Source organism: Harmonia axyridis, chromosome 1 (genome assembly GCF_914767665.1).
Source record: "Harmonia axyridis chromosome 1, icHarAxyr1.1, whole genome shotgun sequence".
Taxonomy (NCBI): Eukaryota; Metazoa; Arthropoda; class Insecta; order Coleoptera; family Coccinellidae; genus Harmonia; species Harmonia axyridis.
In genome coordinates this window covers 29,556,293-29,582,164 of record NC_059501.1, presented here as the reverse complement: position 1 = coordinate 29,582,164, position 25,872 = coordinate 29,556,293, and the positions used below count along the sequence as shown (strand labels likewise).

Sequence of the window (25,872 nt, the reverse complement as noted above, 5' to 3'; positions counted from 1 at the left end):
AAAATGAAAATTTTCCATCCAAAAACCTCGAAGTTATTCTTGTTTCAGCGGAGCTCTATTTTAGATTTTTTTTTCGAATTTTCCCGCTCAGAGAGAATTTTCCAACCAAAACTGAAAAATGTTACATCAAAATAACTTGAAATTTTCTAAGGAATCTATTTCTGCAATAAAAAAATGGTGTTCTAATTTGAAAAACGGAAGTTGACGTCATTTCCGGAAAAACCGGAGGTGCTCATGCCTTGAAAATATTTTAGATTTCATCAGCATCGTGAAATACTCATAAGTGCTGAATTTCATGAAAATACGTTCAGTAGTTTCCCGTATAAATATGGGTGAGGTTCCTCGTGAAAGACCCTGTATGTTAATCGTTAGCCTGGCTCTTGGGAATTCAGTCGATATTGATCGTTTCTCGGGAGTGGATCGCACGTTTTGCGATTTTAACAAAAATGGTAATTCTGCGACTATATCACGAAGAAATCCATCCAAAATTCGATGTCTTCATCACTTAAATGATGCGCCAAGCATTCCTCTCATTCGGAAATAGGTAAAAAAGTTTAAGGAGAGCGCGGTTGAGAAAACGTGTAAAGGGTCAATCGGTCTGTTTGCGATGATCCCGACCTCTTCATTCGGAAGTGTGCATGCTCTGAATGTACATAGATCACCGTTACACCCCATTATGCTCAAAGATATAATGTTGCACCTCTATGAAATTCAATTGGTCCAAGAATTGAAACCACAAGATGCCATTTTCTAGGCAAATTAATCTCCAGGAGAGGTGACATTCATCAGGGCCGGCGCAAAAAATTTTGGCGCCTGAAGCAAGGAATTTTTTGGCGCCCCTGTAGAAAAAGTATCAATGAACCAACCCCCCCTCCCCTCCCACAAAAAACATCACCTGCCCCGATGATAATTCGCAATTTTTTATTTCTCTAGCGTTTTTGCTAATCGTTTCTTTCTAAAGTCGTTTCTACTGGGTTTCTTTTTTTCGGACTTTTTACCTACAATAAATTCTTGGATTTCTTCTACGCCGATGAACAATGCTTAAGTAATATATCTGATTCTCACATTCACAAGACACTGCATACGATCGATGAAAAATTACTTATCACACCACAAGATACAAAGGGCGGTAAGGCATGCAAAGCTTCGAAAACTAAATGGGATTAACAACATATGTTCCGCTGAAAACATTTAGCATTTATCAGTAACTAGTTTCGAATGCAGAATCGTAGAAATTTTCCATATGTTGAATGTAAACAACTTTCGTCTTTGTGGAATACATTCCATCCCTCATTCAATTAGGGAATAAGCAATGCTGCTTATATTGGTTGGGTTGCCATGTGTTATTTATTGAACAGGCGGCTTAGTTAAGACGGTTTGGAGATTTTTATTGCAGGGAATGTTGATAAACGTAGCGGAGCGGACCAACCTCATGTTGTTTTTAAGAATCAAGACTATATTTTTTCAGAAATATCAAAGGGCGGCCATAAACTGGGCTAAATTGCCGCCCTTCGAAAAGAGGCGTCTGAAACAGTCGCTTCACTGTTTCACCCCTAACGCCGGCCCCGAATAGTATGTATATATGGCTGTTTGATAACAATTTAAAAATCAATATTAAGAAAACAAAGTACATGTTACTTGGTAGCGAATATAATATTAGAAACGTTAACACATCTGGTTGGCATGTGAAAATGAATCAGGATATAATTGATAGGGTGCATAAGATGAAAAACTTAGGTGTTATGATTGACGAAACTTTAAATTTCAAATTTCACGCAGAATATATTGCAAACAGAATGTCTAAGAAAACACATCTCCTATCTAGAATAAGAAATAATATAGATATGAATACAGCTATGATGTTTAAATCACTGGTAATGCCACATGTTGAGTACTGTGCTTCTATTTTGTTTAACTTACAAAAATGTTCTATAGTTGTTTTACAAAAAATTCAAAATCGAGGTATGAGAATCGTTCTAAAGTGTAACAAAAGAACTCCTTTAATTAAGACTAATGTTAGAAATATCGAAAATGATGAGTGAAAATCAGAGAATAACATAAAGAACCCTAGATTATAATATGTATAGGATGAAATTGGTTGTCGGGTTACCTAAGAGAAAACTTACATTTTGTAAATGAAGTTCATAGTCATAAGACAAGACATCGTGATGATTTTTATATGTGTAAATATAACACTGCTATTATGAATAAATCCACATTAAGCATGGGCCTGAAGTTGTATAACAATATTCCTGCAAACATAAAATATAATGATAATTATAAAATTTATGAAAAGATGTTAATTTCATAAAAATATGATGTGTTTTCATGAATTGGATTTACTTATTATTTTTAAATGTTTTCAATATTATTCTGCTAAATAAATGTTATTATTATTATTAATATTCAACGAATAGTTGCAGGGCCGTCGCTAGCCAAATTGCCGCCCTAGGCAAATACCCAATTTGCCGCCCTAACAGTCAACTCTGCAGAATGCAAAAAAATTATTTTGGGTTATCGGGGTCTTCTACCGAAATATGAAAAAGTTGAAGGCGACGGTTTGTGAAATTTTAATTATAATAACATAGAAAAAATATAAAAAAAACCAACAAGTTCAAACTTGTACAAAAAATGGAAATCATTTTAGGATTGGTAAGGAACAATAATAGGAATACATAATATGAATGACTAGAACAAAAAATATCTTTCCGGAAAAAATATTCAACGAATTATTCAAAAATTAACTTTTCGATCATTTGAATAAATGATCGAAAAGTTAATTAATTAAATGTCAAAATTGGCATTTAAGGATTGGTAAAAACGAATAATATACATGACGAGTATAAATAAACAAATGTAAAGATAGAAATACATAATATAAATGACAAGAAGAAAAATATAAGAACAATATACATATAATGAGATAAGTTGATTAGTGATACAAATCTAGAAATATTAGGTACTCAGAAAATTCAAAGAACTCTTTAGAAATTAACTTTTCGAGCTTTCATTTTTGCAAATTTGCTCACAAGTTCTTTGATATCTAATGATTCTGCTATTTCAGATTCAATGGATAGATAAGCTACATTATTTCAAATTCGAATGCGCCCACCCCCAAAACTAATTAATTTGATAAAAATTCATGTGTGAAATTCTTTGAAATTAAAAAAAAAGTATTCAACACTTTCTTCTTGGAATTCGGATTTCTGAAAAAAATTGAAAATGCCGCCCTCCAATATTTGCCGCCCCGGCAAAATGCCAATTAGCCAGCCTCCAGAGCGGACCCTGATTCAGTATTTAATTAAGAAAAAGTTCTTCAAGGGGCAATTGAAAGTTCCGGGCGAGGGAAGTATGAGAACGTTTTAGAAAAATATTATCTTGAAATTTTTGTTTTCTCTTTCGGCACCTTACATTTTGAACATGTGAATTTTTGTTCATAAAGTAGAATATCGTAACTGAATCTAAGCGCCCCAATTTTTCTCCAGGGGGCGCCTGGACAGTTTTGGGGCGCACTACTACCACCCCGGAAACGTACCTGAAAGAAACACGGATCATATTTCTTTGGGAACATTATACCTATTTTGAAATAAATGAATATGATTTTTTCTATTAAGTCTATCTCATCATCCGACGCCGACGCTTCGAACGTAGGTACTTCCCAGTGCCGAAAAATGATAATAATAAGGAAATGATGAAAATAAAAAATTATAGAACTTACCTTCAGTAATCTACTTTGAAATCCTTAAATCCAAAGGCAAATCGAAAAATTCAGAATATAACACTCACTTTGCACATACAGTACGATCAAAAAAATATTGTTATATAATGGAACGTGGTATAGAATAAAATAAACTTCTCAGATATGTATTTCTTAGGAAGGATGAGATGGAAATGATGAAATGGAAACGTTTCTCGTATATTTTGCATTCATCTGGGAATAGGCATTCTGGTTGAAGAATTGTAGAGAAAAATATCCTCCACCCGCAACCCTAATAAAGCAATAAAATTGAGCATTGTAGCAAAGAGAAGCCCGACACGCCTGATTAGTACATGTGTTTTTTAGCATCAATAACTCGTAAACAGTAAACAGCTGTGAGAGGGTTTACACGACATCTGGATATTTATGAGTTGTTGTGTATAATGCGGCACATCTGATAGTTTAAAATGTTGATTAAATTGTCTGTATATTTTCGTGTTGTTTCTAACCGACTTAAATCTCATTTCTTACTTTGAATTTCTACACATATGATTTTTGTTGATCAAGATTGAAATGGCGCCCCAGAATTTTGCCGCCCTAGGCGGTCGCCTCCCCTGCCTACCCCCTAGCGACGGCCCTGAATAGTTGAGTATCCACTGAATAGTTGAATAATTATTGAATAATTTTCTATTCACGAATAGTTGAGTATTCATTGAATAGTTGGATATTTATGAATATTCGTTACTATTACTAAATATTCATTCAGGGCTGGTGATGAGTAGTTAGTTGAGTAATTCATCATTCGTGAAGTTACGAATAAAAGTTCGAATGATCATTTAATGATCAATATTCAATGAATATTTTTCTATTACTGAATATTCAATGAACAGTTAAGTATTCAGTGAGAGTAGAGTCGAATATTCAGTGAATAATAGGATATTGGTGAATAATCGTTACTAATCATAAATATTAATTTATTCAGGGCTGGTAATGAGTTGAGTAATTCATCATTCGTGAAGTTACGAACGAAAGTTTGAAGGATCATTTAACTCACCATTCAAGAATAATTAAAACGGGTTCTTGTAATTTTATATGAACGAATCTTTTTATTAATATTAAAATAAGTGAAAATTACATATATTGAAATTGATTTGAATTAAGATTATTCAATTTATGAATCTCTTCAATAGGGGTACATACATTTTATTTCTTTCAATAGCAGAAACTGTTATGTATTCATATAAAGAAATATGAATAGAATTGGGATTTTATCATTGAAATAATATAAAAATTTAATATAAGATTCTACATATCGCATCGTAGGAACATTAGATGAATGAATAATACTCGAAATTCAAATCCAAATAAAATAATTTACTCAGGGTACTCCCAATAAATTCCCATGAATAACGAGCGTTTTACATTTATGCATCTGATAACACCATCCAAATTTCACAGTTTTTCCAAATCGTACACATAATTCACTGAGTTTGATTTTGCAGACGTGATTCTTATTTTCGATGTTCCAATCAGCATGCAACAACTCCCTTCCTAGATCTGACAGTTGTTCACCCCCTCAACAACTTTTCAGATCCAACAGTACAATATTTACTAGGTACATGTTTCATATAGAAAATTCACCGTTTTACTGCTTCCAGGAAAGAAAATATACCCAAGAATATGGGTACATGAAGTTCTAAGGATATTCTATGACAGATTGATCGAAGAAGCAGATAAAGATTGGCTTTTCAACCGAATAAAGATTATTTTAAAAGATTTCTTCAGGGATTCATTCGAAAGCGTGTTCGATAATTTACCGAGAAGTTCAAATAATGAATTAACACAAGACTCCCTGAAAGGTTTAATGTTCGGCACGTATTTCGATCAAGATTCAGCTGAAGAAGAAAGGAAATATGAACAAGCGTCGAACATTCAAGCTTTCGCAGACATGGCTCAAAACTTCTTAGACGATTACAATTCTTCCCACAAGAATAAAATGGACGTTGTACTATTTGACTACGCCTTAGAACACCTTTCCAAAATTTGCAGAATATTAACCATGGCCAGCGGTAGCGGACTTTTAGTGGGCATAAGTGGATCTGGAAGGCAATCACTAACAAGGTTAGCCAGTGAAATTTTCCAAGTCAAGTTGTTCCAACCAGAAATCACCAAAAACTACAGTTTGAATGAATGGCGCGATGACATTAAGAAAGTTCTGAAAGAATCCGGAGGTGCTGGTAGAAACTGCGTCTTCCTCGTTTCAGAAGAACAGATCAAGGAAGAAGTTTTTCTACAAGATGTCGATTGTCTTTTGAACTCTGGTGAAGTGCCAAATATATATCAGATAGATGAAAAGCAGGAAATTTTAGACATGGTGAGGTTAGCAGCTCAAGGTGGGAATAGGAATCTTGACATAAGTGCGCTTACCATATTCTTCTTCTTCACGAGACGTTGCAGAGAGAAACTTCATATACTGCTATGTTTCAGTCCAGTTGGCACTACATTCAGAAACCGCCTAAGGCTGTTTCCCTCCTTGATAAATTGCTGTACAATCGATTGGTTCGAATCATGGCCTGAAACTGCTTTGCAGGAGGTGGCGCGAACTTGGATGGGAGACGTTAACTTGACAGAAGAGGTTAAAAACTACTGCGTTGTGGCATGTCAATATTTTCACGTTGAAGCAAGTAAAACTTCTGCCGAATTCTATCAGAATTTTGGACGTAAGACGTACATTACTTCAGCTTCTTATTTGGAATTGATTAAATCATTTACTATTTTAACGAATACGAAACAGCAAGAACTACTGAAAGCGAGGAACAGATATCTTGGAGGGTTGGAAAAATTGAAACATGCTGCTGCTTCAATATCCGTAATGCAAGTTCAGTTGGCAGATCTTCAGCCTCAGTTACAAGTGATGAGTGTGAAGGCAACCGAAATGAGAACACAGATAGAAGCCGAAACAGTTTCTGTAGAAAAAGTAACGGCATTAGTGAAAGAGGATGAAAAAGTAGCTAACAAACAAGCAGCTGCCGCGCAAGTTCTGAAGAAGGAATGCGAGGCAGAGTTAGCAGAGGCAATTCCAATCCTTAATGAAGCTTTGGCTGCTCTAGATACCTTAAAACCTGCGGATATAACCTTAGTAAAATCTATGAAAAATCCCCCAGGAGCGGTCAAGTTAGTCTTAGCGGCTGTTTGTATTATAAAAGATATAAAACCTGATAGAGTTCCAGAGCCTGGAACAGGAAGAATGGTGTTAGATTTCTGGGGACCAAGCAAAAAAATGCTTGGCGACATGAACTTCTTACAGGCTTTGAAAGATTTCGACAAGGATAATATTAAACCAGAAATCATAGCGCGAATCCGAAAAGAATTTATTCCTAACAAGGACTTCAAACCAGAAATTGTAGCTAAAGCTTCGAGTGCAGCTGAAGGATTATGCAAGTGGATAATAGCAATGGATAAATACGATAAGGTTTGGAAAATTGTGGCCCCCAAAAAGGCTAAATTAGATGCAGCAGAAAGGGAATTTGCACAAACTATGGAAATTTTAACAGCAAAGAAAAATGAAGTAGCTAGATTAGAAGCTGCATTAGCCGTTTTAAATGAGCAGCTAGACGTTGCAATAAAAAAACAAACAGATCTACAAGATAATGTTGATCTGTGCAACGCTAAACTTTTCCGCGCTCAAAAACTAATTGGTGGCCTCGGAGGTGAAAGAACACGATGGACAGATGCTGCAAATAGTCTACTTTCAAAATTTGAAGGTTTAGCGGGAGATATTTTGATATCAGTGGGAATTATATCTTATCTATCTGCCTTTAATGCCCAATATAGGCAGCAAATGATAGCTAAATGGCATAAATACGTTAGGGATTTAAAAATTCCATGCTGTGAAGAATTTGATTTCATATCGATTCTAGGAGTGGATGTTCTTATTCAAAACTGGTATATTTATGGGTTACCAAGAGACACATTCTCAACAGAAAATGGGATCATAATGGCCAATTCACGAAGATGGTCTCTATTTATAGATCCACAAAATCAAGCGAGTACTTGGATAAAAAAAATGGAAAAGAAAAATGATCTTATTGTAGTCAAGTTTTCCTACCCAGACTACATGAAACGTATCGAGATCTGCATCCAAGCTGGTACGCCTGTTCTCATTGACGGCATCGAAGAAATCTTGGAAGCTCCTCTGGATCCTATATTGTACAAAAAAGTCTTCAAGCAAGCAGGAATGAATGTCATAAGTTTAGGTGAAAATGTTATTGAGTACAACAAGAATTTTAAAATGTACATGTGTTCTAAATTTAGAAATCCACATTATCTTCCAGAAATTTTCAATAAAGTAACTATAGTCAATTTTGCCCTAACTTTGGATGGACTTCAAGACCAACTATTAGGAATTGTTGTAGCTGTAGAAAATCCAGATTTGCAACAACTCAAAGAAGAGCTCATTGTGCAAAAAGCTGAAAACAAGGCGGCCCTATTAAGGGTAGAAGAGAATATTTTAAGGACTTTAGCTGAATCGAAGGGTGATATCTTGGAAGACGAGAAGGCCATCAAAGTATTAGACGAATCACGTGTACTATCTATCGAGATTACTGAAAAACAAGAAAAATCTTTTGAAATTGAGAAATCAATAGAAGAATCCAGGGTCAAATATACAGGAGTGGCTCAGCACTCATCAGTATTGTATTACTGTATTTCTGATCTTGCCAATGTCGATCCAATGTACCAATATTCTCTAGAATGGTTTATAAATCTTTACATAGGTTCAATTCAAAAAGCAGAGAAATTCAGACTCATCGAGAAACGATGCCAAAGTTTAATCAATGGCTTCACTTTCGATCTATATTCAAACATAACAAGATCCCTATTCGAAAAAGATAAACTTCTCTTTTCATTCCTTCTTTGTGCTAAAATACAAATATTTCAAAAAAAACTACAGGAAAGTGACTTGGTATTTATGTTAACTGGAGGTGTAAGCGTTGAAAATACACTCCAGAATCCTACAGAATGGTTGCCTCAGAAGTCTTGGGACGAACTTTGCAGAGCGGCAGAAATAAAAGCTTTTCATGGATTAGTAGAACATTTCACAAGTAATCACCGAAAATGGAAAGAAATATATGATCACATGGAACCTCACACTGTAGATCTTCCTGCACCTTGGAATGAGAGTTTAAACAATTTTATGAAATTGATAGTTATTCGTCTTTTTCGGCCAGATAAAATCCTCATAGCAATAGCACAATACATTAAGAACGAAATGGGTGAAAAATTTATTATGCCACCGCAGTTCAATATAGCATTGTCTTTTACTGAATCCTACAGTTTGAGCCCTCTTATATTTGTACTTTCACCTGGGACTGATCCTATGGCAGCTCTAGTTAAGTTTGCCGAAGATCGAAAATTTACAGAAAGATTTCAATCCATTTCATTGGGCCAAGGTCAAGGCCCCAGAGCAGCAGCTCTGATTGAAGCAGCACAGGGAGAAGGCTGTTGGGTGTGTCTACAAAATTGCCATCTCGCAACATCCTGGATGCCGACACTAGAAAAAATCTTCGAAGATATTGATTATAGTAATACCCACGAATTCTTCAGACTTTGGCTGACAAGTTACCCATCGGATAAATTTCCTGTAACCCTTCTACAAAAAGGGGTGAAAATGACTAATGAACCTCCTACTGGTCTTCAACAGAATTTATTGAAGTCTTATACAAGTGATCCGGTTAAAAATCCGGAATTTTTTGAAGGATGTCCAGGGAAAGAAACCATGTTTACTAGATTACTATATGGAGTTGCCTTTTTTCATGCTGTAATACAAGAAAGACGTACTTTTGGTCCATTAGGATGGAATATTCCTTATGGTTTCAATGACTCAGATTTCGATATATCAGTTCAACAGGTGAGTTTTCGCAGATATTGTATTTTTTATGTTCCCAACTGTTAAATGAAACAGAACTTCATTTCGATGAAAGATAGCGAACTCTTTTCGTACATACATTTTGAAAATTACAAAAATATAAAGAACATATCTTAGGCGCAGTTATAACATGCCTTTCCTCTCTACGCTCAATTAACTTTAAGAAAAACTATAATAATAAATAATTATAATAATAATCAATAATTAGAATGAATATTCATCCACGATTTTAAGTTAGGAGTGCACATTATGATAAGTTGTGAAAATTAGGTGAACAGAGCTTTAACCACAAGATCAAACTACTAAAAATGATTATTATTGATAATGCTTTTCACAAATCTAAAATTTCACTTTCAGGTTCGGATGTTCATAAATGAAAGTGAAAATCCATATGAAGCTCTATCTTATCTAATAGGTGAATGCAATTATGGAGGACGAGTAACAGATGATTGGGACAGAAGACTCATAGTAACAATACTGGAAGATTTTCTCAGTCCGGAGGTAGCTCATAATTCAGCTTATCGTTTTGTCAACATTCCAGTATCATATTATGGATTACCTAAAGAAAATGGTTATGATGACTATGTGAATCATATAAATGCAATGCCACAAGTACATCCTCCTGAAGCCTTTGGTCTTCATACAAATGCAGGAATAACAAAGGATCTTCAAAATTCTAACATGCTGCTCAATTCAGTTCTGAAGGCATATGGAGAGAGCAGTACAGGTGGAGGGGAGGATGTAGACAAATATTTAATGCTCCTAACAGGCGATGTTCTAGCAAAACTCCCAAAAATCTTTGACATTGAGACAGCAAAAATGACTTATCCAGTAGTTTACAATGAATCGATGAACACAGTTCTTGTGCAAGAAATGGAAAGATTCAACAAATTACTCTCAGTTATAAGAGCATCATTAATTAATTTACAAAAGGCCATAAAGGGACTTGTCGCCATGTCTCCTGCTGTAGAAGCTTTCTCAACATCATTGATGCTCAGCAGAGTGCCCTCTAATTGGATGGGAGTATCATATCCAAGTCTGAAAAACTTACCAGATTATATTGCGGACTTTTTGAGAAGAATTGATTTTCTCCAGAAATGGTTTGATGATGGAAAACCAAAATCTTATTGGGTCTCAGGATTTTTCTTTACTCAAGCATTTTTGACGGGAGTTAAGCAAAACTATGCAAGAAAATACACAATTCCAATCGATAAACTGACATATGACTTTGAAGTACTGAAAGATGAAAATTTTGTGAGTGCTCCAGCTGATGGAGCTTACATTTATGGTCTTTTCACTGATGGTGCAAGATGGAATAGAAATCTACGTGCACTTGATGAACTGCAGCCGAAAATTCTGAATGAAGTAATGCCTACTATATGGGTTAAACCCGTCAAATTCGATGATTTGAAACCCAAAGGTCGGTACACATGTCCTGTTTATAAAACATCTTCAAGAAGGGGTACGTTATCCACAACTGGTCATTCAACAAACTATGTGCTTCCAATTCTAGTAGAAACAAAACAAAGTACTGCTCATTGGATTAAGAGAAGTGTAGCATTATTGTGCCAGTCAGATTGAAAATTTCCAAATGAAATTATTTTGAAAGAAAGAAGCCTGAATCAAAAAGCAATTATTAGGTACAAAACCATATTATTTTAATGTATATTGTACTGAATATTTTTATTAAATTTATTTCAATTAGTTCTGCTGATAAACCTTGGAATTTTGTTCAATGGGTGGTTAATTTCAGTCCTCACAAAAACAAGTAGTCCAGTCATCTTAGTAGTTCACCTCGGAATTTAGCTATGAACTTGTATTTCGACATCCTATAATATAAGTTGTCTCAATAAAGTAATAAACATAGATAGACTGAGTATCAGTAATTTTTCTCTATTTCAGTATCGTAATGAGTTCATTACAGTTCTTAAAACAGTGCTGTAATGAACTCATTACAGCATCGTTTTCAGTTATATTTTTCTTTTTGTGGTTGTCTCTACTGACTTCCAATCCTATCAAATTTCAACAAACGTCAATAATTGTCAATATAATATAATTTGGATATAGTGAAATTATTTGCAACATTATTCGCAATTTCTCTCAATTCTGGTGGTGTTAAATCGAATTCGTAAGACATAATTCACGAATTTATTTCAAAATTCGAAACGTACGATTCATATTCAAATTCCGTAATCTGTCAATTTTTGTAACAGTCACACCAACTGCCAAGATACAATACAAAAGTCACTAGGATATAGAATCTGAATTTTTCATTGAATTTCGACATTATTTCACAAAACTTGACTGAAATAGAGAAAATATCGGCTAATACTCTTTGCAGAAGGCAATTCCAACACTCTTGCATTCGTGTTGGAATAGGAGCCCATTCTGCAACTTGTTTTAGAATATACTACTACATGTCCCCAACATGGTTAGGTAAGATTATCGGATTGTGATATATTTTCAAATCGACAATTTTACTATATCATTATGAATGTATATTATATTGAATGAAATATAAATATTTGAGTGATTCCCGACAAATATGCAAATTTGAATATTTGGAATCTGATATTTTTCCTAATTGTCGAATTTGTAATAAGCCTAATATTTATTATTTTCTGTATCTACCTTCTGAAATCCAAAGTTTGGCAACTTTTGCTCTCCTAGTGTCATTGGTTGTTGTACGTTGTTTGGTGCGAATTGAGTGAAATATCGTATCACTGATATGTTTTCATTTCCGCACCCTTCACATCGAATTTGATAGTTCATGTTGGGGACAAAATTTGCTTACTGAAAATGGCATATCCTCTCTATATATGTTTATTACTCTGAGGTTGTCTCGAAACTCAAACATATGTTTTGAAAAAATAAGCAGAGAAAAGCATCCTTAGTCGTTGTATCTATTACTACACATATATTCACGTTTTTTCATACATTTCAATGTATTCAAATGCAACAACAAATATATACCTTTATTTAAGTTTACTAGATACTCGTCTACTCAATTCTCTCCTATGTGTCCTTTCTTGTATATTATTATCCAAATAAAATGGTTTTCTAAATGGTCTATCTCTACCACCAAATCTTAATTGTCCAGATTCTTTCATTCCTCCAAATCCTCCACCAAGTCTTCTTGGTTTCCATCCTTTGAGTAATCTTTCACATTCAAAATCAACAAATATCGGCCTACCATCAACATTTATTTTGTTTGCTTTTACATATGCCTCCTCAGCATCACTTTCTTCTTCATATTCAATAAAAGCATAACCTTTAGGCATCCCTGAAAATGGATCAATTGTTTTTTACCAGTATTTTTCAATGACGGAATTATTTAACAATAAATAAATTTATTTTTTTACGGGATGAGGTGGGATAAGCATGTTGAATATTTGCTGAATAGGACAAAGTACTTGGTATTTATTCTTCACAAACTTTATAAGATAATGCCCAGTAAGATTCTTCTTAAGATATAGGTACTATGCATTGTTTCATAGTGTGATAAATTATGGTATAATTGGTTGTGGTGGAGCTTATTCAAATTGTTTAAACCTCTTGTAAAATAAACAAAAAAGAATCTTGAAAGTTGTTAGTAAGAACAAAGCTGTTCAGGACATCCCCCTAAATACTGAAAAATTATTTTTACTGGAATCACTGAGATGCCATTACCAAAACCTTAAGAGTGAATTTTTAAGATCAGGAAGTGTCACTAGAAACAAAAGTATTCAATTACCTATAAAATACAGGACTTTATTTCATCGGCTGGTATTTGATAATTATTGTGACTTTTTCTGCTTCAATGTGTTTTCATTTAGTTCTTGTTGGCTATGAATTGTGTAAATACGGTTGATCTACTCGATTGCCTCTGTGAGATGCACATCATATAGTTTTGTGTATCAATAAATAAATAAACATACCAGTCACTATATCCTTCACCAATCTAAATCTGCGTATCCGTCCAAATTTAGAAAATATTTCATTAATATCTTCCTTGGTAGTTTTACAGCTTAAACGACTAACGAAAATGGTACACTCTGGCTGTCCTTTAACATGTTTATTTGAGTAATATTCAGAATTAATTGCTCTAACTACAGCTTTATCATGAGGGTCTACATCGGTACCGTCAATTGAACCTATTTTAATAGGATCATATTCTCTAGCAAATTTGGACCATTCTTTTTTATTCACATGGCTCTAAAATGAAATATATAACAGAAAAATTGATGGTTAATAATTTACTCAACTTACTTCTTCCATTTTCAAACAAAAATGCAAATACCTATTCCAAAAGTAAACATAAACAAATTATTTTGAGGTTAGTCATATGTCAGTGTCATGTCATTGATTTCGTTAATCTATGGTAAATCTATTCATAGATGTACAAATTTTAGAGTACAGAACACCTATTCTTAGTCTTAGCACAAATTCCCGGTCTGTAGGTGCACTGAATCTTTAATCACAGATTACAAATCTTTGCTTTATGCGATAATAGTTCAAAAATACATAGTTCCAAATAGTAGGTGTTCAAAGTGTTTATCTTTCTATTTCTGCAACATGATTTCGTGTTTGAAAACAAAGAAAATATTCTTATTTTGGACGAATTATCCTTGTGCATGAGACAAACTTTAATTGTCGTATTATATTCCATAATCGGTGTAACGTCTATTATTTTGACTCGGTAGTGAAAACATTTCTTATAAGAATCATTGACTTAATCGATCTATTTAGGTGAGCTCAACTTTCTTCTCCAACAACAAAAAACAGAATATAACATTCAATTTATTCCAACAAAAATTGTTGCGGTACTTGTTGATTTTATAAACGATGAAATTTCCTTATTCACAGAAGTGGTTTCCTGTTATTTCATCATGTCTTATACAGAATTAGAACATGGTTACCAAGGCTTGAGAAATTCTGGTAGACCAACTCAATTTTATGTTGGAGCGGTAAGTTTTGAATGAAATATTTTCCTTCCTTGTTGGTATATTCATGTCTCTCATATGCTGTAAATGAAATTTAATATTAGTTATTATTGTGTTCTACACATCTGATTCAATGTACCTAAGTTGAAAATAAAATTTCAGTATTTGTTTGAACTTGTTACTTTCATAATTATAAAATTATTTGTTTGAAAACTTACTAGAAAATCTGCAATGCAAGGAGACAGGTATATTTCAAAACTGAAATGATGAATACAAAAATCAACCAAGGGCCATCTATTGCCAATGCCAATTTATACAGTTTAGTCAAAAATATTGTCAGTTGATCATCATCCTTGCAGGGGCAATCTTCTTGAGGCATGAGAGATTTGAAATTGTTAAGTTGTCATTACAATTTTGATGTTTTATGTTAATGACAACTTGAACAACTATCACTTGAAATGTGAAAAATCAATTGAAAAACTATAAAGTTACTTATATCTTCATACTGATGGTAAATATTTTAATTTAAAAAAATATCTCTATTAATTCTGAATGTTATTAATTTCAATGAGTTTAAAGTCAATGGAATTGCTTTGCATATAATGATGTGTCACTCAGTATTCATGTGCTCTGATGATAATTTCCTTAAAAAAATCTTAAAGAATACAAGCTCTAATTACCATGTCTTTGTACATCTTACAACCTCAAAGATGACTGGTAATTATCTGGAATAGAAAAACAATCTTTAGTTTTTGGAAGAATATTTAAATCATAGGAAGAGCAAAACAATAGCATTAATCAATTTTCAAACAATTAAATCTTTAAGTAAGGAAGTGATTTTTTTACTCTTGTTAAAATTAGTAAAAGTATACAGGGAAAGGATTGTAAGAATGTTCTGATTCTAATGGAACCAATATAAATAGTAATTGGCACTATTAAACTGATAACTATTTTTTTTATCTAGAAAGTGGATAACTCACTAGAATTTTTTCCATGATATAGTATGAATATTACTATCATTATAAATGACTATATAAAATAATAATTAATAGGAGCTCTCATACTTTTTGATATAATATTCAATACCTGTAAGGGATTAGATGAGATTACAAAAAGATCAAAATCTGAATTTTTATTAGTAAGGAATAGTCAGATCTGATAGGTATAGCATTCGTTCTGAAAATTCTCATAATTTTAATTCAGTATTCATTGCTGTGATCTCTGACTCTCTGATGTATGGATTCAATAAATCTTCCCATATGAACTTGATATAAATTATCTCACTTTTCATGTAATGATGAAAGAATGTTTTGAACAACCAAGCCTATCTCTATCATCAACAGAGCATAATAACAAGACCTCTAAAATTATTAACCATCTTGACTCTATCCTGGTTATGATTATCAGAAGTGCTATTAAATCTTGAATGAACTGAAGAGGTATTGTCACAATAAAAATATGATAGTTTAAATGATTTTTCGCAAATGATAATAAAAATAATATTTTTTACTATATCAAGGAGTAGTTATATATAGTTATGCTTGAATGTTCAAATAGAACCCTAAATATTTGTTCAAACTTCTTGAACCTGAATTTATATCCAGGTTATGTGGCTGTAGTGTTTATAAGCCATCTGAATGTCATTTCCCTGTGTTTTCTTTGAAAGCAGTTAACTGGACAAAGTTACTCTCCATTATTCTATGTCCAGTGAGAAAATCTTGCCAAGATCCAGATACTTCTTGGAAGTGTCAAAGTTTCGAAGAAACTTTTTGGAATCATCCAACCCAGGAAGATTCCGCCAGAGTGTTCTTCTTTCGGTTTTTTCTTTCTCCTGAAACACTTTCTTGTAGGTTCATTTGCCTATATAACAGAAAGTTTCCGGGCCAATGAATGGGATTTGTGCTCCTTTTCTGGCAAGTATGTTGGCCTCTTCATAACCTTCAATTCCCGATTCACAAATAGCTATACTGGGTTATTGATTGTTGATGGTACTATGAACTTTATGGTAAACATAATGTGGAATTTTCCTCAAAATTCGGTCATATACATTAGCCGCTATGTTCTATTGATTCCAAATAATTAGTATCATCTCTGATATTTTAAATGAAACGTCCTGTATATTTTTGCATATTTTCACGTTGTCGATTTCGATTTTTTTTATATGATACTTCCACATTCCTAACTTCGGGAAGATATTCATTATTTCTTGCTCAAAATTTAGCCAGAATGAGATTTTCATTGTTTTTACATGCACCAGCCATTTGTGGCAAATGGCTTGAAAAATTTGTCAGTCGTAGCAGGGTACAGTGATGTGATGAGCAGTGGCTCTTGATGTTTCAAAGAATTTGTGTTTTTGAGAATAGGTTGTTGTGTCTGTTGGTGAAAGCATCTTCAACGAGTGCTGACTTATCTGTTGATTCAACTTGCATGTAAACTTTTCCACAGTAATCGGTAAGGCATTCTTCATAGTTTTGCTAAGGAAGATATAAGGTATAATACAGCAAAAAAATCTTTGCCAAAGGGTGTGGCACTATGTCCCCTTGTCTTTCGCTCTTAAAATCAGCCCTTTAAAGTGGTTATGTTATTTTTGGGCATGTTACACATTCATTAATCATAATGTAGGCATGTTCAGCCTGTAGCGTATATTGCTGAAATTTCTATGGAACCATTTATGTAGCAAACCTATACCAAATTTCATTGAAATCGGACTGGTAAAAGGAGAAATTTTCAAATCCTTGGAATTTCACGTTTTTCACGGAAATACTCATGACTCAACCTTAATATCCATGCTGAATTTCATGAACATCAAAATATTGAAAATCCAAGAATTCCACATGCGCATGCTCAACGGATAGCTGAAATTTGTTAATCGGATAATCTATAGCCCAAATAAGACACCCAAACCAAATTCCATCAAAAACGGATAAAACAGAAATTGTAGAAGTTGAAGCTTTTACAAAACCAAAGTTGTTCAGAATGGTCTGAAATGCATTTTGAAGTTTGAAATCGATTTTTTTTATCACAAATGTGTTCTCGAACTCGAAGCTTCCTCTACTGTCAATACTCGCAATAGAAATATACATACTAGTTTTTGTTTGTTTTTTGAAGCGATTTTTTATTTGGAGAGTTTGGGCTGCTTGTTCAGATATAAAGTTGCGGGTCGAATTTACATTTTAACGCTAAAACCTTAAACTGAAATTCGTTTAAATCGGTAAAAAAAGGCTGAGAAAATCCACTTTTGCAAAACATTCCTCTGAAAACTATTTTGGTCTTACAAGCCCAGTCTATAATAATTGTAAAAATAGTAAATCGTATACAAATGATTTACAGATCCTGAACATTTATATGGATAGCTATATAGAAATTTCCACTCACTAACTCTGTATGAACAGAAACATTGCCATCTTTGTTCTATATCCACATAATTAAAGATGGTCTGTTTATATTAACATATTTACTGTTCTTTTATTTGCCTTACCAATAATCAATTTCAGTTACACCCACAATAGAGATTATCCAACGTAAGATAGCTATCATTATGTAACAATTTCAAAATCAAACATTCTAATGAAGTGTTATCAGATTTTCCTTTCCAGATATTATTCATCTAGTTACAGTGAGATCTTGTTATCAGTATAAAATGGATTTCGAGTACGATGACTATGATTTGGAAGATTCCCAGTCGTCAGGGGTATTGTTGTAGAAAATTTGTATATTTTAATATAAAATTCGATCGATCTTATTGATAGTTGCATTATCATGTGACATATATTGAACTCTTGCATACTCAAGGAATGTTCGTAATTACTCAATTAATTTGGTGAATTCAAAATGCAAAAATCATTACAAATTGAGATATTTAGAATATACGAAAAATTATGATCTTTTTGAAGTCCATAGGCGAATTTATATTTTTACGGAGTATCACATTTTTTTATTCTCCAATGTATTGTTTTGAATGTTTTTTAAATTGAACATTTTTCTCACTATAAATGCATATTTTGAATATAAAACAACATTGCAAATTTTGAACAATGGTTCAATATTTCGTCCAATATCACATAATAACTTTCATGAAAAAAAAATCATCTTTCTGTGACCAATTAAGATGAAATTTGATACCATTGTTCAACTTTTCTTCATTCGAAAACCCTCACGTAACACTCTGCTTAAAATATGGATAAGAGAAATATGCATAATCAAACTGTAAATTCTTTTGAAACAAGAAATTAAATTTAAAACAAAATGACGTAACCATATCGGAAAATGTAAACAGTGAGTTTATTTGCTTTACAGCTAAATAAGTATTGAAAATTAAATCTTTGAGAAACTTTAATTTCAATTAATGAATTAGTGACCCTGTGGCATGGCCACCAAGGTCACTGGATCTAACTCCTTTCGATTATTTTCTGTGGGATTATTTGAAAGATAAGATATATGCCATTGAAAACACTTCAAGGGGGCAGTTGTGACACAGGATAGAAGAAGCTTGCGCAGATATAAGAGACAATCTGGATATGATTAGAAAAGCAATAAATAATATCTTATTGAGAGTTATGAAATATGTAGAAATTGAAGGACTTCAATTCCGAAATTTATTTCCATACTCTTCTTTCAATATTATGTTATGAATTAAAATAAATAAGTTTATATTTTTCCGAAAAATCAACTGTTAGTGTGTACTTAATCTTGCTTATGAAGCAAATAAAATAGACTAACAGTTTACATATTCCGAGATGGTTACGTCATTTCGATTTAAATCTAGTTTGAAAAGAATTCACAGTTTCGTCATACATTCTTCTTATCAATATTTAATGAAGTGTTTCAACACACAGTAGGTGCTGAGGGTTTAAGAATGAAGAAAAGTTGAACAGAAAGTTATTAAATTCAGCTGATAACATCACATTACCACGAAAGAAATAAAAACAGGACCGTATATTCAAAAATCATATATTTTGACCGGTGTGAAAGCAGCAAACCGAGATAGCAAACTTTGACCTTGAAATCCTCGTACGAGACTCAATGATTGGGCGGATTTCGATGCAAAAGTACTTATTATTAAATGTGCCAAATTTGCGGTTTCTCGAAAACTATATATAGGATCGAATTCAAATTTGGAGGTGTCCTCCAGGAGCCATAGCGCCTAACAACTGCATATACGGCATTTACGTACACCTCAAGGGGGCCCATGGGGGGCATCAAATGTGTCAAATTTGAGGTTTCTCGAAAACTATACATAGGATCGAATTCAAATTTGGAGGTGTCCTCCAGGACCCATAGCGCCTGACAACTGCATATACGGCATTTACTTACACCTCAAGGGGGCCCATGGGGGGCATCAAATGAGATAAAAAAATTCGGTTTCTCGAAAACTATACATAGGATCGAATTCAAACTTGGAGGTGTCATCCAGGACCCATAGCGCCTAAGAACTGAATAAACGGCATTTACTTACACCTCAAGGGGGCCCATGGGGGGCATCAAATGTGTCAAATTTGAGGTTTCTCGAAAACTATACATAGGATCGAATTCAAATTTGGAGGTGTCATCCAGGATCCATAGCGCCTAAGAACTACATAAACGGCATTCACTTACACCCCAAGGGGGCCCATGGGGGGCATCAAATGTGTCAAATTTGAGGTTTCTCGAAAACTATACATAGGATCGAATTCAAATTTGGAGGTGTCATCCAGGATCCATAGCGCCTAAGAACTACATAAACGGCATTCACTTACACCCCAAGGGGGCCCATGGGGGGCATCAAATGTGTCAAATTTGAGGTTTCTCGAAAACTATACATAGGATCAAATTCAAATTTGGAGGTGTCATCCAGGACCCATAGCGCCTAAGAACTGCATAAACGGCATTTACTTACACCTCAAGGGGGCCTATGGGGGGCATCAAATGTGTCAAATTTGAGGTTTCTCGAAAACTATACATAGGATCGAATTCAAATTTGGAGGTGTCCTCCAGGACCCATAGCGCCTGACAACTGCATATACGGCATTTACTTACACCTCAAGGGGGCCCATGGGGGGCATCAAATGAGATAAAAAAATTCGGTTTCTCGAAAACTATACATAGGATCGAATTCAAATTTGGAGGTGTCATCCAGGACCCATAGCGCCTAAGAACTGAATAAACGGCATTTACTTACACCTCAAGGGGGCCCATGGGGGGCATCAAATGTGTCAAATTTGAGGTTTCTCGAAAACTATACATAGGATCGAATTCAAATTTGGAGGTGTCATCCAGGATCCATAGCGCCTAAGAACTACATAAACGGCATTTACTTACACCTCAAGGGGGCCCATGGGGGGCATCAAATGTGTCAAATTTGAGGTTTCTCGAAAACTATACATAGGATCAAATTCAAATTTGGAGGTGTCATCCAGGACCCATAGCGCCTAAGAACTGAATAAACGGCATTTACTTACACCTCAAGGGGGCCCATGGGGGGCATCAAATGTGTCAAATTTGAGGTTTCTCGAAAACTATACATAGGATCGAATTCAAATTTGGAGGTGTCATCCAGGATCCATAGCGCCTAAGAACTACATAAACGGCATTTACTTACACCTCAAGGGGGCCTATGGGGGGCATCAAATGTGTCAAATTTGAGGTTTCTCGAAAACTATACATAGGATCGAATTCAAATTTGGAGGTGTCCTCCAGGACCCATGGCGCCTGACAACTGCATATACGGCATTTACTTACACCTCAAGGGGGCACATGGGGGGCATCAAATGAGATAAAAAAATTCGGTTTCTCGAAAACTATATATAGGATCGAATTCAAATTTGGAGGTGTCATCCAGGACCCATAGCGCCTAAGAACTGCATAAACGGCATTCACTTACACCTCAAGGGGGCCCATGGGGGGCATCAAATGTGTCAAATTTGAGGTTTCTCGAAAACTATACATAGGATCAAATTCAAATTTGGAGGTGTCATCCAGGACCCATAGCGCCTAAGAACTGCATAAACGGCATTCACTTACACCTCAAGGGGGCCTATGGGGGGCATCAAATGTGTCAAATTTGAGGTTTCTCGAAAACTATACATAGGATCGAATTCAAATTTGGAGGTGTCCTCCAGGACCCATAGCGCCTGACAACTGCATATACAAATCATGATGAAAGACACATACTGAAAACCACATTGAAATAAATAATTTTTCAAAATATAAAATTGCGTGAAAATTCAAAAAAGTTGAAGGGGATGGCACAGGGTGCAACAAATATCGATCCTATGTATAGTTTTCGAGAAACCTCAAATTTGACACATTTGATGCCCCCCATGGTCCCCCTTAAGGTGTAAGTAAATGCCGTATATGCAGTTATTAGGCGCTATGGGTCCTGGATGACACCTCCAAATTTGAATTTGATCCTATGTATAGTTTTCGAGAAACCTCAAATTTGACACATTTGATGCCCCCCATGGGCCCCCTTGGGGTGTAAGTGAATGCCGTTTATGTAGTTCTTAGGCGCTATGGATCCTGGATGACACCTCCAAATTTGAATTCGATCCTATGTATAGTTTTCGAGAAACCTCAAATTTGACACATTTGATGCCCCCCATGGGCCCCCTTGAGGTGTAAGTAAATGCCATATATGCAGTTGTCAGGCGCTATGGTTCCTGGAGAACACCTCCAAATTTGAATTCGATCCTATGTATAGTTTTCGAGAAACCTCAAATTTGACACATTTGATGCCCCCCATGGGCCCCCTTGAGGTGTAAGTAAATGCCGTTTATTCAGTTCTTAGGCGCTATGGGTCCTGGATGACACCTCCAAATTTGAATTCGATCCTATGTATAGTTTTCGAGAAACCGAATTTTTTTATCTCATTTGATGCCCCCCAAGGACCCCCTTAAGGTGTAAGTAAATGCCATATATGCAGTTGTCAGGCGCTATGTTTCCTGGAGAACACCTACAAATTTGAATTCGATCCTATGTATAGTTTTCGAGAAACCTCAAATTTGACACATTTGATGCCCCCCATGGCCCCCCTTAAGGTGTAAGTAAATGCCGTATATGCAGTTGTCAGGCGCTATGGGTCCTGGATGACACCTCCAAATTTGAATTTGATCCTATGTATAGTTTTCGAGAAACCTCAAATTTGACACATTTGATGCCCCCCATGGGCCCCCTTGGGGTGTAGGTGAATGCCGTTTATGTAGTTTTTAGGCGCTATGGATCCTGGATGACACCTCCAAATTTGAATTCGATCCTATGTATAGTTTTCGAGAAACCTCAAATTTGACACATTTGATGCCCCCCATGGGCCCCACTGAGGTGTAAGTAAATGCCGTTTATTCAGTTCTTAGGCGCTATGGGTCCTGGATGACACCTCCAAATTTGAATTCAATCCTATGTATAGTTTTCGAGAAACCGAATTTTTTTATCTCATTTGATGCCCCCCATAGGCCCCCTTGAGGTGTAAGTAAATGCCGTTTATTCAGTTCTTAGGCGCTATGGGTCCTGGATGACACCTCCAAATTTGAATTCGATCCTATGTATAGTTTTCGAGAAACCTCAAATTTGACACATTTGATGCCCCCCATGGCCCCCCTTAAGGTGTAAGTAAATGCCGTATATGCAGTTGTCAGGCGCTATGGGTCCTGGATGACACCTCCAAATTTGAATTTGATCCTATGTATAGTTTTCGAGAAACCTCAAATTTGACACATTTGATGCCCCCCATGGGCCCCCTTGGGGTGTAAGTGAATGCCGTTTATGTAGTTCTTAGGCGCTATGGATCCTGGATGACACCTCCAAATTTGAATTCGATCCTATGTATAGTTTTCGAGAAACCTCAAATTTGACACATTTGATGCCCCCCATGGGCCCCCTTGGGGTGTAAGTGAATGCCGTTTATGTAGTTCTTAGGCGCTATGGATCCTGGATGACACCTCCAAATTTGAATTCGATCCTATGTATAGTTTTCGAGAAACCTCAAATTTGACACATTTGATGCCCCCCATGGGCCCCCTTGGGGTGTAAGTGAATGCCGTTTATGTAGTTCTTAGGCGCTATGGATCCTGGATGACACCTCCAAATTTGAATTCGATCCTATGTATAGTTTTCGAGAAACCTCAAATTTGACACATTTGATGCCCCCCATGGGCCCCACTGAGGTGTAAGTAAATGCCGTTTATTCAGTTCTTAGGCGCTATGGGTCCTGGATGACACCTCCAAATTTGAATTCAATCCTATGTATAGTTTTCGAGAAACCGAATTTTTTTATCTCATTTGATGCCCCCCATGGGCCCCCTTGAGGTGTAAGTACATGCCGTATATGCAGTTGTCAGGCGCTATGGGTCCTGGAGGACACCTCCAAATTTGAATTCGATCCTATGTATAGTTTTCGAGAAACCTCAAATTTGACACATTTGATGCCCCCCATGGGCCCCCTTGAGGTGTACGTAAATGCCGTATATGCAGTTGTTAGGCGCTATGGCTCCTGGAGGACACCTCCAAATTTGAATTCGATCCTATATATAGTTTTCGAGAAACCGCAAATTTGGCACATTTAATAATAAGTATTTTTGCATCGAAATCCGCCCAATCATTGAGTCTCGTACGAGGATTTCAAGGTCAAAGTTTGCTATCTCGGTTTGCTGCTTTCACACCGGTTATATTTTGCATATTGAGGAGTGAATTGCCGAGCCTACCTGATAAATTTTATATAATTCAACTTGAGAATTTGAAATATTCCATATTATTATTATTATTCATTACTTAACATGCGAGATGACCCTAGAGATGAACGAATTGCTAGGACTCAGTTCTTTTTTCAATTGATTTTTAGTATTTGAAATATGTATACGAATTGGATTCTCGAGCTAGGTGTATTTTTTTTTTTAATTTTGAATTTTTAATCCAGTTATCTTCAATAGTTGACAAAATATTTTAGTCAAATATTTTTCAGTTGAATATTGTACTTTGCTTCATCCTTAAAGTGAAAAAATCTGTTCTATGAAAATAAATTTGAAAAAATGTTTTTTCATCCTTATCTTTTCCCGAAAAACAATAGAGGTAGTTCCAACACAGAATCTATGAATCAGTTCATATGTGATGCAACTCGAATTAAGTCAGTATATTGTTAGAATTTTCCAGTGTGCCAAAAAACATGTCGATCAAGTGTCAAAGCCACTAAACAAAAATTGTCTCTCCATTAATACATTTAAGCGTTTTCCTCCGTAGTAACCTCTAAATGTCTTTTATTCTTCTTGATTTCTTCCGCATTTTTCAAATAAAGAAAATTATTCGTAAACTTTTCTAGGTGATAAAAGGTCAGCTCCGCTTTAATAATATTATCACTTCGGTATTATTAGTATTATTCTTGGGATTCTTAGCAGTGATATTTATGATAATCCTGTTATAGTATTATTTATATTCTACAATATTCGAGTAATATTCGGATTCACTAAAAGGTTATCAACACTTCCATCCGTTCCCGAAATTATTTAACTCGTGGTTTAATTTGGACACGAAAATATTTTGTTTAGTCACTTTGACTGATTCCCACTTTTATCGGTTATAATTTCGATAGTGGTTGATGATGGAGTATTCCTAAGACAGGAAAATAACTATGGTAAGAATAATTGCGACATTTTATATCTTTTGATTTCGATATACAAATCATCAATAATCATCAATCATCTTCAATAATTTTTTCTATTACTATAATTATTTAAAAAAATATATTTCACTTCTTGTTCACCAATCTTCAAATCTTTTACAAATAGTAATTTACGTAACAAGTCCGGAAAATATGGTTTTTTTGGACGAATAGACAAAATTCCAGGACGAGCGTAAGCGAGTCCTGGAAGTCTGCGAGTCCAAAAAAACCATTTTTGGGCGTGTTGCGTACAATATTTTTTCGGCAACCATGTAAAATAACACTATCGCTGCTGCGTTCCATGCAAATTTATGACAACTAATTTCATATGAACTGTCAGCCGTTATCTCGGTTGCTATGGATTCTATGATTCTTTTCCGGACTAGTCCGGGAAGTACGTACTTTCCGGACTAGGCCGGGAAATGCTACTTTCTCAGAGAAAAAGCGTCCGGGAAGTGAGCACTTCCCGGACGGTTGCCGAAAAAGATATTTTTTTCAAGTTAAAACGAGATTATCAAGTATTCGAATTTTTTATCGTGTCGAATATTCAAAATAAGTTTATTTATTTAATGAGCATTTTAATGTGAATATAATTATTAATATAATTGTATTTTCTTTTGATAGCACATTTCATTACAAGGTATGGACGAATTCCTTATGAGTAGTACTAATAAATGGTACCTACCACAGTACCAATAATGGT

General features: G+C 34.9%; 3 protein-coding genes across 14 annotated transcripts in view; 2 read left to right on the top strand and 1 right to left on the bottom strand.

The window, feature by feature from the left end:
* The window catches only part of LOC123684076 (dynein axonemal heavy chain 12-like), a 33,035-nt gene extending 21,708 nt beyond the window's left edge, over positions 1–11,327 (top strand). Inside the window, exons 8-9 of the mRNA XM_045623188.1 lie at positions 5,356–9,605; positions 9,981–11,327. Of these exons, the coding sequence (XP_045479144.1) occupies positions 5,356–9,605; positions 9,981–11,204 (5,474 nt within the window). The 3' untranslated portion in view covers positions 11,205–11,327. The remainder of the gene's footprint in view (positions 1–5,355; positions 9,606–9,980) is intronic.
* LOC123684185 (U11/U12 small nuclear ribonucleoprotein 35 kDa protein-like) lies at positions 1,633–14,021 on the bottom strand. The gene is made up of 4 exons (XM_045623356.1): positions 13,872–14,021; positions 13,541–13,817; positions 12,597–12,906; positions 1,633–2,252 (listed from the first exon to the last, which is right to left on the bottom strand). Exons 1-3 carry the CDS (start codon positions 13,878–13,880, stop codon positions 12,599–12,601), a joined length of 594 nt encoding a protein of 197 aa, XP_045479312.1. The 5' UTR covers positions 13,881–14,021; the 3' UTR covers positions 1,633–2,252; positions 12,597–12,598.
* Positions 14,022–14,159: 138 nt separating this feature from the next.
* The window catches only part of LOC123684082 (inositol hexakisphosphate and diphosphoinositol-pentakisphosphate kinase), a 35,071-nt gene continuing 23,358 nt past the window's right edge, over positions 14,160–25,872 (top strand). For 8 of the 12 annotated variants that reach the window (XM_045623233.1, XM_045623227.1, XM_045623210.1 and 5 more), the window contains exons 1-2: positions 14,160–14,351; positions 14,469–14,569. In XM_045623233.1, coding sequence (XP_045479189.1) covers positions 14,492–14,569 — 78 coding nt within the window. In that variant the 5' untranslated portion in view covers positions 14,160–14,351; positions 14,469–14,491. Of the gene's footprint in view, positions 14,352–14,468; positions 14,570–14,964; positions 15,057–18,092; positions 18,237–24,657; positions 25,143–25,872 lie in introns of those variants that run through there. The other 4 variants (XM_045623264.1, XM_045623247.1, XM_045623288.1 and 1 more) reach the window with 4 other exon arrangements.

Bases quoted from the DNA above. Each gene is read 5' to 3' on its own strand.
- LOC123684185 (XM_045623356.1), bottom strand. The intron at 12,907-13,540 runs GTATGTTTATTT...ATCCATTTTCAG, and splicing joins GGTGAAGGATATAGTGACTG to GGATGCCTAAAGGTTATGCT.